The sequence below is a fragment of the Xyrauchen texanus genome, chromosome 38 (assembly GCF_025860055.1).
Source record: "Xyrauchen texanus isolate HMW12.3.18 chromosome 38, RBS_HiC_50CHRs, whole genome shotgun sequence".
Classification (NCBI taxonomy): Eukaryota; Metazoa; Chordata; class Actinopteri; order Cypriniformes; family Catostomidae; genus Xyrauchen; species Xyrauchen texanus.
Window position 1 is genome coordinate 1873499 of NC_068313.1, and position 17350 is coordinate 1890848.

Here is a 17350-nt window from a genome sequence, read left to right on the forward strand (position 1 = left end):
GTGAATGTCGTAATACAGTAAACAGACTGACCAAACCCAACCGTAAACCTAACCGTTAGTGGAGTAAAAGCTCGTCGGTAATTTGCACACAAACACGCACATGTCGGACATCTTTGGTAAAAGTGTTTAAATGTTGACTCTAGTGAATGAAATCTTTTGTGACTTACCAGTAAAGTTTGGATCTCTCCACCAGCGCATACGTGTCTCCATCACCGATGAACGCTCGACAGTTCAGACACGTGAAGCATTCTGGGTGATATTTCTGCTCTCCAGCAACCTGCAACACAACAATCATACTCTGTGACATCAGAGACGTAGCCCACAGATACAAAGCTAATGAAGGTTGGATTTATGAGAATTTAAGAGCAGCTCACATAAATAAAGCAGCACAGTAGAATATGAAGTTATGAACCCACTTTATATTAGGTGTTTTTAACTACTATGCACTAAGTATTTGATACAATGTACTTATCATGCACTTATGTGTGGCTGAATTGTACAGTACTTACATTTAAACTACAAGCATTTAATTACATCTATAGTCACACTGTTAACTCCCTAATACCCCTAATCCTCAACCTAACCCTGACCCCTATCCCTATTCTACCCATACTTCACCATTAGTAGCAACAAAAGTGAATCTTGTGAGAATTTTGCAGACCAACATGTAGTTACACAACAAATTAATTGTATTGAATGTATTTTAAAATTAGTGCATACCAGGAGTGTAAAGTAATGATTGCTGCCTTTCGTGTCTGGGTGCCACCCACGCCTAAGAGCGCAAGCCACCCCAGCGGCTCCCCGACTCAGTCCTTCTACCTACGGGTATAAGGCGGGGTCAGTTAGCACTGGGGGCGATATGGGGACCTCAGTGGGAGCCTCTCCGCCGGGTATTCCCCCACGGACCTCCCACTCCCCATCACGCTTGTATGCTCTAACCGAGAGCTCTGGCGAGGTTGCCGGACCCTCTCATTCGGGGCGCCTGATGACGATGAGCTGTCGATCGCGGCATCGGAGCGCGGGTTTGTCATGTCTGACGCTGAGGACTCGGATGGACTCCCACCCTCGGGTGCGGCGGCTCAGTCGCAGGCTGACGTGGAGCTGACGGCCATGCTTGCCTGGGCAGCCGCGAGTGTCGGGCTGGAGTGGAATCCCCGCCCCGTCGCGAGGCCCTGCCCGCTGGTACGTCCGATGCTGTACTCCCCTTGGTCCCTCTCGCATGGAGCTTGGGAGCATGGCTCGTGCTCCACAACTTGTCGCGATGGTTGACCAGGACCGTCCGACTCGGCTATGCAATTCAGTTCGCCAAGCGCCCGCCCAGGTTCAACGCCGTCCGCTCCACCGCAGTGAGAGGCGAGAACGCCGCTGCCTTGTGTGCGGAGGTTGCCACCCTTCTACGGAAGAACGCGATAGAGCCTGTCCCTCCAGCTGATTTGAAGGGGTTTTACAGCCCCTACTTCATCGTACCCCAAAAAGGCGGCGGGTTGCGGCCAATCCTTGACCTGCGAGTTCTGAACCGGGCTCTGCAAAGACTCCCGTTCAAGATTCTAGCGAGCGTCCGGCATCAGGATTGGTTCGCGGTGGTAGACCTGAAGGACACGTAGTTCCATGTCTCCATTCTTCCTCGACACAGACCCTTTCTCCGGTTTGCCTTTGAGGGTCAAGCATATCAGTACAAAGTCCTCCCCTTCGGCCTGTCCTTGTTCCCTCGCACCTTCACGAAAGTCCCAGAGGCAGCCCTTGCCCCACTAAGGGAAGTGGGCGTCCGCATCCTCAACTATCTGGCTAATCTTAGCTCACTCGCGGGACATGTTGTGTAATGTAAATCAAACTAAATCCGTACGGCCTTTATCATTTCAATTTTTTTTAAATCACATTTTAATAAAATACAGCAAATAACATTTCTGTTTTTATTTTATTAAATCGAAGAAATAATCAAAGATTAATCGATTATCAAATATAGTTGCATCCCTACTAATGATCATTAACAAAAAGAAAATGGTTATACAAATATAATATGATGCTTGCTTAATAGTTTGGCGGGACTTTTACCCATTTCATCATTAATCATGCGCTCTTTGAAGAGACTCCAGAGATATTTGGCTTCCAAGAGCGGTCTGGACTGGAACTTTGACCAAAAATGACATAAATTAATTCAAATCTTTCTTTCAGTTTTATCTTTAAGAGCATGACAAATTTACAAATGACACTTGTAGACCAGAGGCATACAGTGATGTTCCTGTGTGTCCTAGGGCTGGGCGTTAGGACTATGTTATCGGATATTGACGACAATATCGGGAAATGGCAAAACCATGGATCTGGGAAGTCTGCAAATATATTAAACAGTAGCCCAGGGTGTGAAACTAGCACAAGCTCCTCGTCCAAATGCAGGAATTTCATGCGCAAGTGATTTCACTCATCTACTCGCAACAGGTGGGCGACCTGAAAGACGTCTCGAGTGACACATGACAAGGAATACTGTTAGTCACAAAGTCACATTGGAAGAAACACACTTTATTATATTTTTAAGAACAGGCAAAAGAAAAGTTGTCAATGCTCGTGTCTGATTCGCAGTTTGTTCAGAGGCCTGCAGCACAAGTCGGTCTCGTGAAACAAGCCCATGTAAAGAGTGTCATCCCTCTCAAAACTGTTTGCAAGAATAATATAATCTATGAGAAGGCCTCACATGATCTCCGATCATTTCAGGAGGTGATGCGAGTTAAGTTCGCTTTATTTCCATGCGGTTGGCATGCTGATGATTAAATCATAACATAATACAAGACACGTTCACCTTGAACCTAAAATGTATTTTCTTTTCTTTAAGCAGCATAAAATGTATTATCAAAATCCAATACAAACACAAATTTGATAAGCACACACATTTGGCAGCATTATTTTGGGAACACAAGAGTATTTATTAAGCTTATTTATTGTGATTATTATTGTCTTAAATTGTATGCTATTAGTCATTTTCCACCTGTTGTCGCTGACTGATACCTGCATGATGGTAAATGTTGGAGACGGTAAATGTTTGGATTTGAGGAGGTGGTTAAATACGATTTTTTGATCAATTTGAATTTAGAAATGTATTTTGTTTATAAAAAAAAATTCACCAATGCTCGGCAGGGGGGTTGACGATATAATTGCATATTGCAATATTTTTTAAGCCAATTATCAATCAAATATTTTTTACATATCACTCAGCCCTCGAGTGCCCACTGCTTCATCATTTCAGAACTTCACAAACCCACAGACAACACGGAAAGCAGAAACAGACCACGAACAAACATCCCGAACTCACACGCTGCCTTGGCTCAAAATACACAACTGAGTGACTCGCACCTCCACCCACAGGACAAACCTGCGGCCACAACACCAACACACATTCCCAATGAAGTCTATACAGTTATATCTTAAAGAACATTAATAAAAGATCAATAAAGTGATCATTGTTCTCTTCACAATGTAATTATTGTTCGTTCTTCAAAACCCTTGCCCATCAATTACATAAATGTGAACCATGAAGAGTTTTTTTGTTTTTTTAAGATTATGCAACTATTTCATACATAAAGAAGAAAAACCCTCAAGGGTAACATCATTGTCTTTTCAGGAAGTGAACTTTGTAAATGTGGACAATTATTAATCATGTTTTGCTTAGTTATGTACTTAAAACCAACTGTTCCCATGGGTTTTGCATATAAATCAATTGAACAATACGGGTAAAAATTATATTTGTAGAAATATTAGCATTAAATTCTACAAAACACATTTTATGATGTTATTAATGTTGTAAATGCTTTTATCCAAAGCAATGTCAAATTAAAAACGGTCAACCCTGTTACCATTCTGAAGGCCTAAATACATCCTATAATATCTTATAATGTTTTCATTTAGCTTGAGGTGACACAATGCAATCTATAGCACTTTTAAAATCACCTTTGCAAATTGGAAAGGTATACGTTTCGTTGATTGATTCTAGTTGCTCAAACAGAGAACACTTCACACATAAATGGCATAATTAACTGGGAAAACACCAAACTTGTCTTATATAAAACTCCTTTGGAGTTTGCCAGAGATTCCATTATGTGGGTGAGTTCATACGATCAAAATGGCAATATCTTGTTCCTCTTTTTAGTTTAGTCACAAAAACAAACACATGACTACATCACACACACGAAACACTGGAAATACATCTCTCCAGAGGTCATAATGGCCATCTAACCAACATGAGGTGCTGAAAACTTCTCAAAGTAGGCCATCATCATCCCTGTGACCTGAACAAATCACTTTTGGCACTTTTCCATGGCACGTTACGGTTCAACTCGCCTGAAATCTACTTGCTTTACATTTCTGAGCTTGCATTTCCACTGCAGTTGAGTGCCATCTCAACATGGGTTTAGGATTATAGGCTGGTCGTCATAGTTGCGCCGCCTCTACTGCCGTGACATCATCTTAAACACGACACAGACCAAAACAATAACACGAATGCTAGCTGTTAGCGACTAGCTCATTGTGCTGCATAAAGCAGTTGTTGCATGGTGATTTTACACAAGTGTAACAGTTAAATTGACCTGGTTGTTTTAGAAACTTTCCAGTAGCTGGTCAACTAAATAAATTGAAGCATTCAAGCAGAGAATAGAGTTAACATAACAAAACATACCATCCTCCATCGTGGATCAACAGTCCAACAGGGCATTCTCCCTCCCATTGCTCGCCAGTTTAGATAGCGTCCATTTGGTCAAACTACTTCCACATTTCTTTGATGTGTCTGTAGTCACTTAAGTTCCCCATTGGATTTTTAATGTTTGACTGCACCAGGGAACCATTACTGACATGACTGAAAAACAACAAACACTCATAAAAGAACCTGAGGAGTAAGCCCTGGTTGAGCTGGTGGATCAACATAACCCTTCTGAAACACTCGTTCAATCCACTGGCACAAACCACTTTCACTACAACTTCATTTGAGTAGTTAATCCTAAATGCAGAGCAGGAACACAGAGAGCAACTTCCTTCTGGTCTGAAATTGTCCTTGGGAAATTTTGTCATTCATTTACCACTAAACTCTCTGATCATCTAAACACTGGGGAATTAAGTTTTTCCTGCTAATATACTATAAGACAATATACTACTGTAATATCCTTAATACAGTGCAACAGTCTGGAAGTTCTGGTTTTGGAAGTAACAACAGCAGTGCTTATCGCCAGTATAGGTAAGTGGAACAGTGGTGAACTCAGCTTTGCTGTTGCACAACCGCTCGGCTCCGAAGAAAAAATCTGTCTGACAGACGTTTGCCCGCTCCCCTTTATACCCATATGTCCGGGGGCGGAACATGCAAATTCTGTCTGCTAATTTCACATTGGCCTTTTCTCAAGTTCAGAGGTATGCGAGGCTCTCATAAGAGACCCCTTGTGTCACTACCATCGACACGATGTCGAGTGAGTGACAGAAGGGGAACTATACTTCCCATGATCCTGAGGGGGAGAATCCTCCAATCAGAGAGTCGCAGCAAACAAAGTGCACCAAAAGAGTTTTGCAGCGACGTACTGTGAATGACGCAATCTAGTCTCAAACTACATCCCTTTAATATCCCTTTAATGTGCTGTGCTGTGAAATGCAACAAAAGCCTTCTTCAGGAGGTAAAAGCAGCTCTTACATTCATACAGACGGGATCATCACAGACATTTTTAATACTGTGATTAAATCAGACCAGAAAACAACATAAAAACATGCAACTTCTGAATGAGAGATGTTTACGGTGATATACTGATGAACCAGTCTACTCTTATTCTATGTTACAGAAGGATTAAACGGTGTACATTTAAATGTTTTGACACGTGATTTCACTTATAGGGATTCACAATTCTATTCAATTCCAATTCACAAGCACTTGATTCGACTCTATTCCAATTCAATTTCATTCAGTTCCATTTAATTTGGGTATATTTCAGTTAATAAGGTACATTTTACTTACATATGGAAGTAATTTGGCAATTTTCAATACCAATTTAGATAACTCAAAATACTAACTAATTTGAGTTAACATTGCTTGAAGTAATAATTCAAGTCAGTAATGAAGAGCAAAGAAACAAATGACAACAGTGTGTGAAGTTTTTAATAACATTATAAAGTTTATTCAAGTAAACTTCCAGAAATGTAATAAAGTCAAGCTACTGTAAAGCTACTTAAATAACCGGTCTCCACTGTATGATTATAATATATAATACTTATTAAGCTACTAAAGCGAGAGAAAAGTAAGTCATTTACTTGTTCTGGTTGTTTGATTAATATTAATATTAAGGACACACTAGACAGCAGCAGGTCTATAAGCTTCATTTACACTTCAAGTCTAATATTCTCCTACAAATCTGCTTTTCGTCCCGCTGTTACATTCACTTTAGACATTTTATGACTGTGTTTACATTAATACATAACCAAAACCATTTAGGAAAGTATCTGCATTATGTCAACTCTGTGAACACTCTCAATGTTGTGATTTTAAGAATTGATATTGGGATCGTTCAAATTAATGTTGCAATTTATCCGATAGATATTTCATTTTTTTCATTTATTTCCAGTCCTAATCACAAATGTGTAAAATCCTAATGACAATTTTTCAGCATAGATTTACTAGATATTATAAATGATTAAATAAATATATCTTGGTTATAGTGAGACACTTCCAATGGAAGTCAATGGGGTTTAATCTGTAAACATTACAATACTGTTTCAAAAGTATAGACACATAAACAATATCTGTGTTAATATGATTCATAATATGAGTCATTAAATCACGCACTAACCATTTTGGTCTGAAGTTAAAACCAAATAATACATGAGTTTGGTAGCTTTTTACAATAAGGTTTCATTTGTCAACATTAGTTAATGCATTAGTTAGCATAACTAAGAATTAACAATGTATTTATATAGCACTTATTAACCTTTGTTAATGTTAGTTATTAATGTTAATAAAAATGCAAAAGAAATGGATTAGTATATGTTGAAATGAACATGAACCAAGAAGAAGAAATGCTGTAAAAGTATTGTTCATTGTTAGTTCATGTTAACTAATGTTGTTAAATAATGTTAACAAATGTACAAAAATTATTTGAGCTATAAAGTTCTTTAAATCATAGTTTTTATGGCCATTTTAGGGTTTTAAGTTGTACAGCATTTTGTCGCCATGGCAACGAAGTTGTAAAATTGCCTATAATATTACACAGATGTGGTTAGTGAGTGATTTAACGACAGTAAAATCATGTTAACACACATATTGTTTATGTCTTGTGTCTATACTTTTGAATCAGTATTTGAATGTTTACAGATTAAACCCCATTGACTTCCATTGGAAGTGTCTCACTGGAACACACATTTGTGCTTTTATTAAAGAAAAGGAGGAACGAGTCCACATTAATGTTTGTGATAATAAATATAATGACACAAATGCTGTCGATTGAGATTAACTTGTGTTGAACCCGGAATATTCCTTTAATAGTTTAAAGTCTAGTTCATTACTGAAAAAACGTCATGAAAGTTCAAGTAAGAATGTCCTATATTGCAAACAACAGAGCACAAACAGGATACATCCAGAACAACATTATTCATCTTAATGTGAGAATGATGATACGGAAATATGAAGCATAATCATTATCTCTAGTACAGAGTCAAACGTGCCAAACATTATCTGGCGAATGATCGATAAATCAGGCCACATCGCTCTAAACATAGATCACAACAGTTTAACCCCAAACCAAATAATCCTCATTTGATCTGTAAAGACAATTTCTGAGCTGCATCTTCTAAGCTTTAAGTCCTTTATTTTAAATGATAATATATCAGCCCTTATTAACCATCGACCTCGCAGTCAAACTGGATTTCCCTTTAACATTATAATGAATGAGATTAAACATTTACATAATCCTGCAGATGAACACAATCAAAGACATATAACAGCCCGCACGTGTGCTGTCAGAATCCATGTCTCTCATGCAGTGTCTCTCACCTTCTTGTCTCTCCTCCACAGTTTCAGACAGCAGAAGGTCCAGTAAAACAAATCGGCCACCATGACAGTGAGCGAGCGGCCCGAGCCCTGTCTACAGCGTGCAGATCATTCTAGTGACTGCGGCATGAAAACACAACACAGCTGAGAGACGCACTCGACACACACATACATCCACCCAGAGCTGAGCGCACCACAGAAAGATCCCTCACTCTCACTGTGTCTCTCGCTCACTCTGCCTCTCTCGGAGTTGGTGACATCATTATTTCCTACTGAGCCATGCATTGGATACACACCTCCCCCACTCAACCCAACCCTCTTCAAACACACACACACACACACACACACACACACACACACACACACACACACACACACACACACACACACACACACACACACACACACACACACACACACACAAAGGAAACAAGGTCAAATCTTCAGCTGAGATGCTATAATGTTAGAAGTGTTGATTTTAATTCAATTTGAATCAATGTTTTTGTTGCATCTCTATTGACACATTGTTAAAATAAGTTTAAAATATTGATGTAACAGCTCATAGTTGAGTTAACAATTTTAATCAAGATTCATGAACAAATTCACCCGAACTCAACCTGTTATGGACTCGGACTTGAATTAAACTCAAGTGGACTCAAACCAAACAATAGTAAATAGGGTCAATTCTGACTTTAAAGTTTTAGGTAAGATTAGGTTTTGTGTAAATGTAATGCCGCTGTCATGACACACGGTACATTTATGAGAACTAACATGCAATTCGACACAGTGTTTGCAATGTAAAGGTGGCTTTATGGTTACATATATATGCAAGGAAGCCAAGATTAATCACAAATCAGTATGAACATTGATACAATAAAGAAGATATTGTCAATCTTTAATCCTAAATTTCTTAAATTCACAAAAAATAAAACAGAAGCCAGATGCACATTGTACGATTTGTATGGCCCTTTACGGTTGCGACATGTCAGACTGTACGATATGATCCCAGTGAGATCTTGGGTAAAAGCCATGGCACACTGCGCACCATTACATCAGACTGTACGACTCACATCGTAGCCAAGACTAGGCATGTGCCAGCGTGATATTTGCTGAAGCTTTTATAATGGTAAACGGTATTATCAAGGTATTGAATTCCATTACAAAAACGGGATGAACAATAAACAAACTTTATTGTTGTTCTCTTAACAACAAGTTTAATTACCTTTTCAATTCCAAAATGGCATTTAAATGAACAGATAACAAAGCACTTTGAAAAGAACCCTGAAAGTAAAAAACAAAACTACCATCGACACCATACATACACAGCAAAATATAACATTTAGTTGATGTCTAATATTGAAATGTTCATTCTGCCATGGGGCCACTGATCATTACAGATCAGGACAGACCTTGTCTTGTTGAGGCTAATGTTAAAGTAAGGCTGGACTAATTTTATCAAGCCAGCTCATAGTTTTTACAATAAGACGCAAAGGTTACTGTGTGGCTAGCAGAGTTTTAGCAAACTACTCTTGGGCCACTTGAAAGCAAGCTACACATTATCTGCAAATGGCAACAACAGTTCCCTTTCTTTGTCGTCTTAGTTGTCACTTAGCTAGTTGTCTCTGAGAGTGTTGTCTCACAGTTTTCAAAAAGTTTGAAAAAAGATCAGAACGGTCACAACTTACATTTATCTCACTGAATTGCATGGGACGATTGTTCCGCAGATGAGCAAAGACGTTGGAGGTGTTCCTGTGTTTCGCGACCACTTTTCTCCCACATATTTTACATAAGGGGAAACCATCTCCAACTAACAATCCCTCTGCATATATATGGAACCCAAAATACTTCCACACTTAAGACTTAACCCTTTTAGAAGGTGGATAAAGGATCAGCTGTGTTCCTCCTTTATCCACGTTTCTCGTCCACGCTGGTGTGGTTACATCAGAGAAAGCATGTGTCATTTGTGCCACATACACGCAGTGTCGTGAATCTTGAATTGTTAATGAGATAAAAACTACTGTGCGATCAGAAAAATCTTAACAATTTGGATAAAACGTTAACTGGAATTACTTGCAGTATTTTGACGTGCCCACAATTACAATATTGTGCATATAATTTACTGTGATATACAGTTTAATCAAAAACCGTCACATGCCTAGCCAAGACTTTGGTCCCAACCCACTCGTCCCAAATCCCTGAATAAATGTAATGTGTTATAATGGATATGACAGGATTGTAGGTTTGGTATTGGGGGACTAGATCTGCTTACATTTCTGTTTCTGCTGCAGCAGAATTCGACTCACATACAATCCACTTGAAGCAGATTTAGACCTGTGGTCCTGAGGTGGAGGAGGGCTACAAAAAAACCTCTTGTTGCACACTGTAGTGAAACCGGCTTACTTGCAAACAACTGAAGTAATTTAAATGTTAGACAAAGAGAGATGTCAAATTGCACCATGTAGAGTTTGGATGGATGAACTAAGAATCATAACTACTACTATTAATTTACTAATACTTTAACAGACATAACTCTGAAAACAAAGGGGAATATATAGTTCTTCTTATTCATCTTATTTACTTGCTATTGAGTGCCTCAAACAAAACTCTGAATATCTTTCCAAGATTTAATGCCACTAAAATAAAACTCTGTGAAATCCAGTAGTTAGTTCTTCCAATGAAGTGCTTTGTTTCCAGGCAGAATGATAAAACATGTCCACACTGAAAACTGAAAGTTGTGTAGACGCCAGTAGATTTCAACTAGCTCTTCCCATTTCTATATGTGATGTACACCAGACAGTCAGTGAACGAACTGTGGGTTGAGACTAGATGGGAATAAAGTCACTGAAAAGGAATGAATCAGACAACAGAGAGAATTTCTATGTAATTCTGAAAAACAAAAGAACCTAATTCTGTAGAATATTTACAATAACATTTTCAGCATTTGGAGATATTCTCATGAATGGGTCTGATAAGAGACACAGACTCATGCTGGTAGTGGACATTGAGGAAACACACTGATGTCTGGATAACATGCTTCTCTATCAGAGGACTAGTCTTTCTACACTTGAGCTCAATTTATGTATTGTTAGTAGTGTTTAGTGGACACTACTGACATTAGTCATGACTATGTTTTTGGACCTTTATCATTCACAGATAGATAAGATTCAGCAAAGACTGATGGGGATACTGGATAAAGGTAGACCAATTTATCAGTTTTATCCATTAATCTGTGCCAATAGTTGCTTTTTAGAACTAGTTACTGGCAAAAATCTATGCCAATAGTCATTTTGTCATTTCAAAATAAGAGTTCCTGGTGTGTTTCGGGCTTGTTTATACTTAAAAGTCCTGCATTGTGAAACAAATCTTCGTTTTGTTTCTAGTTATTAATGGGATTTTGGTTGAACAATAAACTGCATCTGTGATATTATTAATCTAAGACTCTTTGTCTGTGCCCGTCATAGTAAGGAAAAAGAAATATTGTCTGATTAATCGTTTTTCATCCTTCCACTCCACCTTAGTTATTATTGGTATCACCAAAAAACATTATAAGTGAACCTCTAATACTGGATACTCCTTGCATTGACCTTCAACCCCAAATCTGTCATTTATCATAAGGTGAAACTATTACAATTTCCACAGTTTAAAAAGAGACCCTTTAGCCCAAGATGGAGCAGTTGTATTAAAAGAAAAGGAGGAAATTGGAACACCCAATATGGCAGTTGTAGGGAAGGAAATCTTTACAGTTAAAAGAGACAAACCCTACAGTCATTGCCTGTCCATGATCTTGGGAACGCACATGCACATTAGCTGGACCAGCCTGAAAAATATTGTTTTTTTTTGGTTTGCATGATCTAAAGAAATGCAATTTATGATACTATTGTTATCAGGTTTTACTGTTGATTTGAAACATGTTCTTTCATCGTAATCTTGACCAACCGTTTTGGAGATTTTGGGCTTTACCCATTCAAGTAGATAGGAGCTGCATTTATTTTTTTTTTGCTGCTTGTTTACATAGAAAATTAGCCATCTGGTAGCATTCCAAAGATGACCACCAAGTGGACTGACTAACCTTGAAAAGGACTTTGGTTCAGATAATCATATAGAGTAAAAATCTATTCAAATATTTACTTCCCAGCGTACTGTAACGGTGTTGAAATAATGTAGCATTTGTGGGTTGAAGATTAAATAACAGAGAATGGCATTTCAACATGGATTATTACACGGCTCTCTGGAATACTGGATTATGATTGGTCAATCACGATTTTTAGCGGACAAATATTTGAATGATGATCATCCGGGCATACAGTGAGGAAAATAAGTATTTGAACACCCTGCTATTTTGCAAGTTCTCCCACTTAGAAATCATGGAGGGGTCTGAAATTGTCATCGTAGGTGCATGTCCACTGTGAGAGACATAATCTAAAAAAAATAATCCAGAAATCACAATGTATGATTTTTTTACTATTTATTTGAATGATACAGCTGCAAATAAGTATTTGAACACCTGAGAAAATCAATGTTAATATTTGGTACAGTAGCCTTTGTTTGCAATTACAGAGGTCAAACGTTTCCTGTAGTTTTTCACCAGGTTTGCACACACTGCAGGAGGGATTCTGGCCCACTCCTCCACACAGATCTTCTCTAGATCAGTCAGGTTTCTGGGCTGTCGCTGAGAAACACGGAGTTTGAGCTCCCTCCAAAGATTCTCTATTGGGTTTAGGTCTGGAGACTGGCTAGGCCACGCCAGAACCTTGATATGCTTCTTACAGAGCCACTCCTTGGTTATCCTGGCTGTGTGCTTCGGGTCATTGTCATGTTGGAAGACCCAGCCTTGACCCATCTTCAATGCTCTAACTGAGGGAAGGAGGTTGTTCCCCAAAATCTCACAATACATGGCCCCGATCATCCTCTCCTTAATACAGTGCAGTCGCCCTGTCCCATGTGCAGAAAAACACCCCCAAAGCATGATGCTACCACCCCCATGCTTCACAGTAGGGATGGTGTTCTTGGGATGGTACTCATCATTCTTCTTCCTCCAAACACGGTTAGTGGAATTACGACCAAAAAGTTCTATTTTGGTCTCATCTGACCACATGACTTTCTCCCATGACTCCTCTGGATCATCCAAATGGTCATTGGCAAACTTAAGACGGGCCTTGACATGTGCTGGTTTAAGCAGGGGAACCTTCCGTGCCATGCATGATTTCAAACTAAAACGTCTTAGTGTATTACCAACAGTAACCTTGGAAACGGTGGTCCCAGCTCTGTTCAGGTAATTGACCAGCTCCTCCCGTGTAGTTCTGGGCTGATTTCTCACCTTTCTTAGGATCATTGAGACCCCACGAGGTGAGATCTTGCATGGAGCCCCAGTCCGAGGGAGATTGACAGTCATGTTTAGCTTCATCCATTTTCTAATGATTGCTCCAACAGTGGACCTTTTTTCACCAAGCTGCTTGGCAATTTCCCCGTAGCCCTTTCCCGCCTTGTGGAGGTGTACAATTTTGTCTCTAGTGTCTTTGGACAGCTCTTTGGTCTTGGCCATGTTAGTAGTTGGATTCTTACTGATTGTATGGGGTGGACAGGTGTCTTTATGCAGCTAAAGACCTCAAACAGGTGCATCTAATTTAGGATAATAAATGGAGTGGAGGTGGACATTTTAAAGGCAGACTAACAGGTCTTTGAGGGTCAGAATTCTAGCTGATAGACAGGTGTTCAAATACTTATTTGCAGCTGTATCATACAAATAAATAGTTAAAAAATCATACATTGTGATTTCTGGATTTTTTTTTTTTAGATTATGTCTCTCACAGTGGACATGCACCTACGATGACAATTTCAGACCCCTGCATGATTTCTAAGTGGGAGAACTTGCAAAATAGCAGGGTGTTCAAATACTTATTTTCCTCACTGTATATCACTTGTCCTGTCATCTTTTCTACAAGTACTCAAATCAATATTTCATGTCAATTAATTTACTTGTTTGGCAAGTAGTCGTGTAATAAATAGGATTAGAAAAGAAATTAGAAAAAAAGATTCAAAATGTATAATTTACAATACTATGTAATATTTATCATTGTCCCATGTCTGCAAACCATGTTTGGACATACCCAAAAACCAATATTTGTTCAGCAATTATCTGAATATTATGGGGCAATGCGTCCCTGCATGATGTTCCCTCAATGCCTAAGGCAGATTTGGTATTTTGGGGCAAAGGTGAGAAAATATGATTTCTTAAAAAGTTCAACAGTAAACTTCACAAATGAAATGATTATAAAAAAAACACTGAAAGCTTCAGGCAACAAGCAGCTACTCAGCACAGCCTGTTTATTCTAGTGTTTCCAGGTCACTACAGTTGATGTTTAAAGCAGGTGAATCTGCTTCCTCATAGAAACTGACTCGCAGTCTACAGACTTTCATCTGCTGATGCTCCTCTAATGAAGATGAGTGCCTGTCAATCAAATACAGGAAGTGCACACAGGACATCTTTAATTCACTTACAGGTCAGGGGAGTTTAATTACTGGGATTGCAATGCCTGAAGCCATCCGTTTGTCACTAAATCACCCAGTGTGCTCTGGAAAACCAACAAGCAATGAAAGCAGTGTAGACGCAGTCAGCATTTCAGCTCAAGCAGGCCAGAGATTTAGGGGAAAATTCACTGAATAGTTGTGTACTGTGCAGCTTTCAGTGCAAAAACCAAATCACCAAACCCCTTTGATAGAGTTTAACCAACCGTTATCTGCACCATTATAATATTCAAATCAAATTAAGTCGGTTTTATTCTATAAACTCAAACAAGCCTCCTTGAACAGTAACGGTCTTATTATAGATTATACCTTTTCAAAAGTTACATGATATTTTCCTGCAGCAAATAACATGTGGTTAACGAAATGTTAATTTTCAGAGATATTTCTGTGCATTTTCTATCAATCATGACAGCAATAATTCATCAAACAATGATGAAATGATGGAGAAGAGCATTATAACCTGCCATATATCCAGACGTATCCAGATGTTTCACAGTACAGAGACTGCTCTTATCAGAGTTACAAATGACTTGCTCTTATCAACTGACCGTGGCTACATTTCTCTTCTAGTGCTTTTAGATCTTAGTGCTGCCTTCAACACCACATATCATGACAATCTCTTGGACAAGCTTGAGAATTCTGTTGGCATTTGTGGACTCGCATAAGCATGGTTTAGGTCCTATTTATCAGACCACTATTATTTTGTCTATGTAAATGAGTCTACAAAAATATAATTTGACCCCTGATGGATGTACTGTTACGTCATCTTCAACAGCGAAGAACTTGCTATATTTGATACCAATCTGTCCTTTGAAAATCAAATTGCCAATGTTTGTAGAACAGCATTCTTCCACCTAAGAAATATTGCTAAATTAAGGCATATGCTCTCTGTTGCTGATGCCGAAAAACGAATTCATGCATTCATGACCTCAAGACTAGATTATTGTAATGCATTACTGGGAGGATGTCCAGCAAGATCAATAAATAAACTTCAATTGGTTCAAAATGCAGCAGCCAGAGTGCTGACGAGAACCAAGAAATATGATCATATTAGCCCCATTTTATCATCGTTACATTGGCTACCTGTTAAATTCCGTATTAATTTTAAAATTCTGTTAACTACGTACAAAGCTTTGAATGGTCTAGCTCTGCAGTACTTAAGTGACCTTCTACCATGCTATATTTGTGCTATATTTTATGATTGCAAAATTCTGGCCTGTTAATAGTTCCTAGAATATCAATATCCATAAAAGGAGGTTGATCCTTTTCATATTAGGCTCCTAAACTATGGACTAGTCTTCCTTGACACTGGGACTCTCACTCAGTTTAAGTCTAGACTATTGACTCATCTATTCAGCCAGGCATATACATAATTTTTCCATTAACTCATAATTAGGCTGCTTTACTTGGGATACTTCATATACCACTGCCTGGACCTTAGATTTAGGATGGACCTCACCAAACCTCACCGAAATGACCTTCTGGTTGAATTGCCCCTCATTGATCTCTGCCTGCGTCACCTCTGTCTATTGATGGACTACACTCTTGAAATGGAATATATGGACTATCAATTGCCAAAAAACCCTTTATCAGCCAATTAACAAGGACAATTGCATCTATGTGAACTTCTGCAGTTAATATAGGATGGAATTCAAAGACATTAGTATTAATCTTACAGTTTATCAAAATCTATGTTTAAACCCTGTCCCTTAAGACTTAGTTTAATAACTTTAAACCATGACTTTAACTATACATAATTAATATTTACATTACATTCATAATGTTAGCCAGAGGGGAACTGGCCCCCACAGTAAGTCTGGTTTCTCACAAGGTTATTTTTCTCCATTAATCAACATCTTATGGAGTATTGTGTTCCTTGCCACAGTCGCCATCGGCTTCTTCACTGGGGTTATTAATACAATTATTATTTATGTGTTTATTAATTTTATAAAAAATTTACAATTATATTTTTATAAAACTACACAATGATGACTCCAGATATTACGGTTTCATTTTCTGTTAAGGCATGATTTTCTGTAAAGCTGCTTTGAAATGATGTGTGTTGTGAAAAGCCCCATACCAGGGGCACTCAACTAAAGTTCCAAGAGTTCCGATCTCTCCATTTCCTTCCAAGCAAAGGTAAGGATAATAATAACTTCAACTGTGTCAGTAGTCAGTATGGCTATGAAACAATATACATACTGTATATGCAGGGATGAGGACATTGGAGGGGGCACAGAGCAGCCAAATTGTTGGGGTCTGAGGGATCTTTTGTACAAAAAGATAAAGGGCGTTTTCACTCCAGGCTCGTTAGGAAGGTTTGTTTCGGCACCTGGCGCATTTTCTCCCTTGGTTCAGTTTGTTTAGGCATATATAAACACGGTAATCGAACTCAGATCCGCACCAAAACAATCGGCCCGAAACTGCCTGAACAAGGTTGTCTCGGACCGATTGCAAACAAACTCTGGAGCGGTTCACTTGTGGTGAGAATGCAAACAGACCCAATGGACTAACGAACCAAACAATATCCCTATAGCTCAGCACTTCTCTGTAATTCATCATCAAAATGTGCATATATAGCCTTTTGGCAACTATATTACATATAATTGCACTTTTAAAATAGGAGCCGTTTTATAATTCCTGAGATAATTTTATTATGATCGTTTCTTTCTTTTGGATAGTGGCAGATCACTAGTAGGATGGCGTTTGCAACTTTTTGACAAATAAAACTCAAATGTATGTGGCTTTATTCTGCTACTTGTGTGCATGTGTGTACGTGCGAGAGAGGGAGAGAGAGATCTGTGAGAACAGGCACGTTTTAAATGG

At 38.7% G+C, this 17350-nt stretch overlaps 1 protein-coding gene across 3 annotated transcripts in view; it reads right to left on the reverse strand.

Annotated features, from left to right (window-relative positions):
* Positions 1-17350, reverse strand: part of LOC127632191 (LIM domain kinase 1-like) — a 109974-nt gene that overhangs the window by 27574 nt on the left and 65050 nt on the right. For 2 of the 3 annotated variants that reach the window (XM_052110789.1, XM_052110790.1), the window contains one exon: positions 168-277. In XM_052110789.1, the coding sequence (XP_051966749.1) occupies positions 168-277 (110 nt within the window). Of the gene's footprint in view, positions 1-167; positions 278-8002; positions 8220-17350 lie in introns of those variants that run through there. The other variant, XM_052110791.1, reaches the window with a different exon arrangement.